Raw genomic sequence first — 8407 nt, forward strand, 5'->3', positions numbered from 1 at the left:
AAAGACCTCTGTAGAAAAACAATTACAGGAAAACTTAGGTACATGCTAGGACGGCTAGGAGCCAACACACAAAAAAGAAAGATCCAGGTAAAGGTAATCAGCACCATCTTTCTCGCCAAAAAATTCAGCTTGCAACCAGCATGAACAAGCCAAAAAACCATTGAATAATATTTCAGATTCAATGGTGATAACATTAATGCAAGATTTTTACTATGTAAAATATTTTATATTTACTGAATATTAAAGCATACTGTTTTGAGTATTTAAAGTATTTACATATTAATTAAATATTTAAATATGAAAATAGTTCATTAAATACATGACACAAATTATGACTATTATACCTAACTTCATTGAAACTTGTGCAAACAAAATTTAATTTCTTTTTAGGATTTAAAATTATTTTTTTATCAAATTTTAATAGTTTTATATGTGATTTGTCTATTATGAGAAAAATGCAAATAAAAAATATAAAATAAAATAAAGAAAAACAACCTGAGAAACCTTAATAACTCATCTGACACAAATAAACTTTAAAGCAAATGTCATAAGCTGCATTGGATTTGATGTCTCCTAACTTGTTTCATGAGTTCCCTCAACTAACTTAATTAAAAAATAACTTAAAATTAATAAAAAAAAATCCTGCAATTTTGTGCCTTGCCTTGACCATTAAACAATATGTATATGCATGGATGCATTCCATATGTTACTCACAATCCATCATGTAAATTTTTTTATTCTTACATCATATTGTCATTTGCCAAATCTACATCACATGTCACATGAATTATATATATATATATATATATATATATAGTAATATTTTCTAAATTATATTTTTACATAACAATAATCAAATGTAATTAATTTATTAATATTACCTTATCTAGGTAATATAATATTAAATAAAACAAATGAAAATAACAATTTTTTGATATTTCTACAACAAATGTAAGAAAATTGAGTCCAGATATCTTGATACAAATTTTATCAAGATAGGTTTAAAAATTATTAGATTTTTCTAAAGATTATTATTTCATATAAAAAATTATATTTTACTAATCTCAAAATAAATTCAATAATTTTAAGCTATTATAATAATCAGGATTTTATGACACAACTTCTATTCTCATCAAATAATATAGGAATTATGCTTTGCATATTTAAGCATCATCTTGATCTTGTTTAATTAAATAACTAATATTTTTCACTAATATAAAATCACATGGCAGACATAAATGAATCAAATAACCATTACAATTTAGAACAAATTCTACATCTAATTTAATATCCATCAAAGTAGAACTTTTTTATTTAAAGATATTATCTAATCATATGACTAATAGTTACCACTAATGTAACTTTACATGGCATATATAGGAAAACATTCTATCAGAATATACTTATTAAAATTTTAAGATTAGTGTATATATATATATTATTTTGACATGTAGAAGTGAATCAAATCCACCCCCCTAAAATTTACTAATTCTAACTTTATTTATAAAAGGCAAAAAGAATTACAATGGTTTCTTTTTATACTTTTTTTTGTTTTTTTTTTCAGGACCACCACTCATCCTAAACATGTGTGGGAGGTGGAATGATTTATAAAGAGAAGCTTCTGTGTAAACCAAAACTCACAACCATTCCTCTAACTTTCCTTCTTCAAGCTCCTCTCTTCTCCCTCCTTCCATCCATGGCCACCGCTGTGGCGGCGGTCATCTCAGCCCTGGCCTTCTTCCTCTTAGCAGCAGCTTGGTCCATCCTATCCTCCTACTACCTCACCCCTCGCCGCATCCGACTAGCCATGGAGAAGCAAGGTGTTCGGGGCCCCAAGCCTCGCTTTCTCGTCGGAAACCTCCCCGACATCGCTGCCCTCATCACAAAATCCACCTCCGCCGACATGCCCGCTATCGACCACAACATCGTCGGCCGCCTTCTTCCACACTACCAGCTCTGGTCCAAACTCTATGGTATATATGCATATAGTTATAATATACATAGCTGCAAGACCTGTCACTCATGCATTTATGTTACTGAATTGAACTTCGTTTGTAGGGAAGAGATTTGTGTTCTGGTATGGAAGCGAGCCGAGGCTTTGCTTAACAGACACAGAGCTGATAAAGGAGTTTCTGTCGTCCAAGTATGTGCAGATTTCTGGCAAGTCATGGCTACAATTGCAGGGCTCGAAGCATTTCATCGGCCAGGGTTTGCTGATGGCTAACGGCAACAAATGGCTACACCAACGTCATGTAGTAGCGCCGGCCTTCATGGGAGAGAAGCTCAAGGCATGCAATTTTTTTCCTTTTTTTTATTTTAAATTTTTTTGCATTATTCATGCATGATAATTACATGGCAGCCCAAATGTCGAGAAGCTAAAAAGAAATCTTATAAGAAATTTTCTTTAATTAATTACTCGTTATCATTCAATTTTTTATTTTTTTTAATATTGATAGTTATCTTTCAAATAGTTTAATAATGACAACAACTTGTATATTAAATTAACTTAAGCCTGCATCTAAATGGGTGATTAAAAAGTTAATTACTCATTAATCTTTCTTAAACACAACTTTGTTAGTGCTCCAGCAAAATGTGGAGCCCGGCCTTATCAGTGATGGCTGAGAGCAAGCCAAACATTTGCTTTATAAGAAATGAAAAAAAGAGGCATTTTTAGGGCTATTTTTGATGTTGTATTTGCTTGACTTCTTTGTGTTTTTATTTTTTTTTATGATTTCCTTCCTATTGATGTTACACATCCTTTGATATACGACACTAAGACTAAGCAAGATAGAAATCCTAAAGGTAAATGACAATTCTCAATACAAATTTCTACAGAGAATTCCTTGTAGGAATTTTGACCAGGGCTAGCTGCTTAATTAATTAACTCTTTGTACGGTAACGGTCATGTTCATCTAATAATATATTTGTTATTATTTTCAAAGATAATCATAACGTTTATCATATAAAATGCCATGTAACAAGACAAGAGAATTAGGGACCCCCTTTTTTTTTGGATGTTTTGCTTTTCAGATAATAGGCCACAATTTCATTTGAGTATTTTCTTTTATTTTTTACTTTATAAAACGATGCAACTATCTTAAATATGTCTATAGAAGTGTTGTGGAGAAAACAACTTTATTAAAAGTTATTGTAAAAATTAGCTTTCTAGCACATAAATTTTTTGAAAGTAACGAAAAAGTATTAGTCAAATAGAAATTATAGTTGCGACCTGAAAAACATAACAGTAAGAAGTTGTTTCAAACAAAGCCTTAGGCTTCGTTTAGAATTGCTTTCTTATTGCTTCTTATAGCGGCTTTCGAAAACAAAAATTAAAAAATTTAAACTAAAAAACTGCTTTAAGGAGCAGTAAGAAAGACGTCTCAAACAAAACCTTAATCTTACCGGGCTATAGATTGTCTTATAAGATGTATCAACACAAAAACTAAAATGGGAATATCTTGACTTATTTATGTTCTTAAAATCAAACAAAAAATTAGAATTATAATATATAAATATGATAATTAAAACCTTCTTAAGACAGGTGGAGAAATTATTTGCTGAACATAAGTCAAGATTCGGTTGTGTAATGACTGTTCTCTAATTTTTAATAGAGAATATGTCTTATAATATCAATTGAAAATTAAAATATTGATTTTAGAGTTACAATAATGAAACAATTTCGTCTGTTTCTTTGTTTGTATTTTCCTTCTTTGTTTGCATTGACAAAATCATAAAGAAGAATCTAATTGCCATGTATGTCTTACCTTGATTGGGCTTGCAGAACCACATGGGCTATATGGTGGAGTGCACGAAGAAGACCATCAGTGCACTGAGCGCCGCCGTCGCCGTCGCCGGCGGCAACAAAGAAGTGGAGATTGGCGAGTATTTGACTAGGCTCACCGGCGATATTATCTCCCGGACTGAGTTCGATAGCAGCTATGAGAAGGGCAAACAGATCTTCCATTTCCTCACCCGCCTGCAAAGTCTCACTGCGCAGTCCAGTCGCCATTTGTGGATTCCTGCAGGCAGGTTCGTCTTCCAATGCAAATTCATTATTATTTTTTTTAAATGGTAGTAATCGATCCAAATATTTTACTAACTGAGATTGGTTATGTGTAGTTAGTCAAGAGATTATTTATAAATAAATAGGGAATGAGACTAATTATAACTTGAATTTTATATCAAAATTTTAATGAATATTTAATAAAATTATAAGCCCAAATTAAGAGTATCTTTGAAATGGCTTCAAGTTTTTATAAAGATAATTGTAAAACTATTCTATGAAAGTAATTTTTATGAAAATTACTATAAAAAATAGCTTTTTAGTAAAAATAATTATTGAAAGCACCATAAAATAATGTTAAAATAAAAATTATGATTTCTTTCTTGAAAATAAAATAGTAAAAAAATTTATTTTTCTCTTAAAAGAATGTTTTCCTCCAACTCTCGGTTTCAGGTTTTTTCCAAGCAAGTTTAGGAGGGAAATAAAGTCATTAAAGAAGCAGGTGGAGAAGCTTCTAATGGAGATCATAGATAGCCGGAGAGACAGCAAAGAGATCGGCCGGAGCTCTTCGTATGGGAAGGGCCTTCTTGGAATGCTTCTCGCTGAGACGTACAAGAAGGAAGCCTTCAGCTATACACTCGAGCTAGTCATGGATGAGTGCAAGACTTTCTTCTTCGCCGGCCATGAGACCTCTGCTCTTCTTCTCACCTGGACTGTAATGCTCCTCGCCACCAATCCTGAGTGGCAGGAGAAGGCTCGCTCAGAGGTCCAGCAAATCTGCGGTTATCAGCCTCCTACTGCTGATCAGCTTCCCAAGCTCACTCTGGTAATCAAGCATTCAATTAATTAATCTTAAATTAGCCTGCCATTAATTTTTTTTAACAAGAGAGAATTTAAAGAGAGACACCTCCTCTTTAAATTTTTAAAAATATATAATTTAATGAAGCTTAATTATTTGAAGCTTTTAATAGTAAAAATTCATTTTATAATTTATCTAAATAATAAAATTCATTTATGTTATTTTGTTAAGAAGAAAATTTGATTCAGTGGCTGATTTCTATAAAATGATGTCATTCGAGTCAATGTTCAATACTTTTGATATGTGTTTATGTCATGAGATTATTTTATATTTTAATTCTTTATTATTAACTAGTGGTCAAATATAATTTTTATTTGACCTTAATATTGCAGATGATTGGCAAAGTACTAGTATGAATTTTTATATTAGGAAGATTTACATATATACCACATAATTTTTAGATATTTACATATCTAACATCTATTTTTTTTTTTTTTCGTTATATAGTGTTTAAGTTTCTTAATCAAATCAAAATATATGTAAGAGAAGAAAAATTTATTGTAGAAAAGTAAAAATTAGTGATATGTTTATGTAATTCAATATTTGCATGTTAAATAAGTAGATATCAAGATTTACACTTTATTATATAAAAGATTTTTTTTAAAAGTTATTGTGAGTATTATAAAAATAGTTTTTTTTAATCGAAAAACAATTTTTTTAATTATAGCTGCCACACATTAATACATTTGAGCCAACTTGCGGTGAAAATTACTTGTCATAGAAATTTTTGAAAAATAAGTGAGAAATTAACAAAAAAGTGATAGCCAGATAGAATTGAGATTATAGCATGAAAAAGAAAAGTAATAAAAAAATTGCCCTTAAAAACCATTAGGCATTTAATATACAAATATATAAGAATTATATGATTTATATGCATATAAGTCCCTCTTTATTTTAATATCTTTTTGGAGTTATTGGATTTAATCCAATATTTTGATGTGTCTTAAGAATTATCTTGCATTGGCATTATTTTATTTCATAAAGAAAATTTATTTATAATTGCTTTTGAACATTACTTGATTATGATGTAAAGCATAATCTATTGCATAATCAGTCATCCAAATTGAATCATCAATTATGATAACATCAAAAGTATAAATCAATGAGGTTGAAGTCATACATGAAATACAAAATTTTTAATGTATTTTCAATTCAAAAAGCTTAACAAGTGATCAAAGATATATTATTTAATAAACTCACCTAACTATGGGCCACCTTTTCACAAAATACATGACTTGTTCAAAAATATCATAATAATGCCCCAATGCTTTATGTTCTTATATACATAATTATTTTACTTTTGATATGTTGATATAATGTTAAACTTTTCATTGTCAACATAATTTCAACACATCTAATCATAAGATATCATCTTTATGAGAGAAGTCTAAAACCCAAAAACAAAAAAAAAAATTATATAAAAATTTTTGACACATTTTGCATAGAGTAGGCTTCAAAATTTTTATATTTATTTTGAAATTAGTGTTTCACTAATCTTAATACAACAACAAAAATAACATCAAGTATTTTTTTAACTACGTGGGATCGGCTATATGAATCTTGATTCTTCATTATATCCTATTAAGAGTTAAACTCTCATTTAAATCTAATAAAAAATGTCACTTCTAATACTTTCAAACAAAATCTTTTTAAGTCTAGCTATCTTCATCTTTCTTAACATATATCATATCTAATATATCTACTGTCCTAATCGGGTCATCGAAAGGCCGACATTTCATGTGATTAGATCATCCAAAGCGACTGACTCTCTCTAATCTTATCAACCGCCGGAGCTTTTGCACTAATCTTAATGTAAATTCAAAAATTTAAAAATTTTCATAATACAAAATGCATAAAGATATAATATTTGTGCACGAATATTAACGCAATATTTTTTCTTGCAGCTGCAGATGATAATAAACGAGTCCCTTCGGCTGTACCCTCCAGCAACCCTACTACCCCGAATGGCCTTCGAGGACATGAAGCTGGGAGACCTAAACATACCCAAGGGCCTCTCCATCTGGATCCCCGTTCTCGCCATCCACCACGACGAGGAGATATGGGGAAGAGACGCCCACAGCTTCAACCCGGACAGATTCGCCGCCCGGTCCTTCGCCATGACCCGCCACTTCCTCCCCTTCGCCTCCGGCCCGAGGAACTGCGTCGGCCAGGCCTACGCCATGATGGAGGCCAAGGTGATACTCGCCATGCTCCTCACAAGCTTCAGCTTCACCATTTCAGAGAATTACAGGCATGCGCCGGTCAATGTTCTGACGCTGAAGCCCAAGCATGGCGTTTTGGTCTACTTGAAGCCACTTAGGAATTAGTTGAGCTTATGATGAGATCGTGTAGAGATGTCGGATGATCAATGGGTGGATTGATTGATCGGTCTGACCGCCGGTTTTGTATTATTTTTCTTTGTTTTTTTATTTGAGTTATATCGATCGAGATATATAGATGTTTTTCATGACGGGAGTATGGTGCAGAGAGGAAGGATCAATTGAATGACAGTACTGCTACTGAAACGGCTGTGTTCATCAAATTTTAATTATAATAAAATTTAAAATTATTAATTTATTTTTTTTATGAATGTTATATAAATTTTAATTCAATTACTTATTTATTACATTTGTTTAAAATAAATAAAAAATTAAGAGAAAAATGGTCAGATTTGTTCATAAGTCATATCCAAATTTGGCGTAGTTTAGGCTTTGGTGAGTACAAGTAAACCAAACAAATCATAACCACAACACAATAACAACATCAAGCCTTTAGAATTTAAGACAGAGCTTTTAAGAATCAACTAGTAAGTTGTGCCCTAGCCGTTGCGCTCCTCTGTGCGATTTCAAGGCAATCTCGTCTTCTCGTTCTCGGGAGATCTTTTCGTTCTCTTCCTCTGGTCAATTAAGCCTGGGTTTTTACCATCAGCTAGTTCTGGTATCTTCGTTCTACTCTCTGGTTATTTTTTCTGGGTTCCTGTTTGGGGATCCCCTGTTTTTGCATTCCCTTTTTGGGGTTTTGAGGACTCGTTGGGGTTTTGGTTGGGGGGGAGTTGACGTCCTCGATGTCGTCCATCCCGAATCCTTCTGTCCCGACTGGTAAGACCCGTTCCTTCAAGGATGTCTTGGCGGCTGGTTCCTCATCTGCGGATTCTAGGATTCATTTTGTGCACTCGTTGTTTAAGGGTTGTCCAGCCCTGTTGTTTTAGGATTCTGTGGTTTCACAGCTTGCTACTCCGTTTTCTTTTACTCTTGTGGGTAAATTTGTTTTGCGTAGACCTAATCTTGATATGATTCAAAAAAATTTTCTTGCTTTAAAACTATCTGGATCTTTTAATGTTGGCTTGTTGGATCCTCGTCATACTACTTTTTTTTACTTTTTTTTTTTACCACTTTTTTTTTAGCTCTAAAGAGAAGTCTCGAGGCGATTTTAGGGCGATTCTAGGGTTTGCTCCTCGAGCTCCTCTGGTGGCGCTTCTCGCTGGGATCTCTCTGGTTTTCTCTCAGATTATCTGGTGATATTTTTCCTTGTTCCCTTCTTGGCTT

The 8407-nt window shown here is 32.2% G+C and overlaps 1 protein-coding gene across 1 annotated transcript; it reads left to right on the forward strand.

Annotated features, from left to right (window-relative positions):
• The first annotated feature begins 1696 nt into the window (after positions 1 to 1696).
• LOC110103028 (cytokinin hydroxylase-like) lies at positions 1697 to 7189 on the forward strand. The gene is made up of 5 exons (XM_020831573.2): positions 1697 to 1973; positions 2059 to 2288; positions 3782 to 4029; positions 4457 to 4829; positions 6767 to 7189. The coding sequence occupies exons 1-5, from the start codon at positions 1697 to 1699 to the stop codon at positions 7187 to 7189; spliced, it is 1551 nt and encodes a 516-aa protein (XP_020687232.1).
• The last annotated feature ends 1218 nt before the right edge of the window (positions 7190 to 8407 follow it).

Source organism: Dendrobium catenatum, unplaced genomic scaffold (genome assembly GCF_001605985.2).
Source record: "Dendrobium catenatum unplaced genomic scaffold, ASM160598v2 fragScaff_scaffold_756, whole genome shotgun sequence".
Classification (NCBI taxonomy): domain Eukaryota; kingdom Viridiplantae; phylum Streptophyta; class Magnoliopsida; order Asparagales; family Orchidaceae; genus Dendrobium; species Dendrobium catenatum.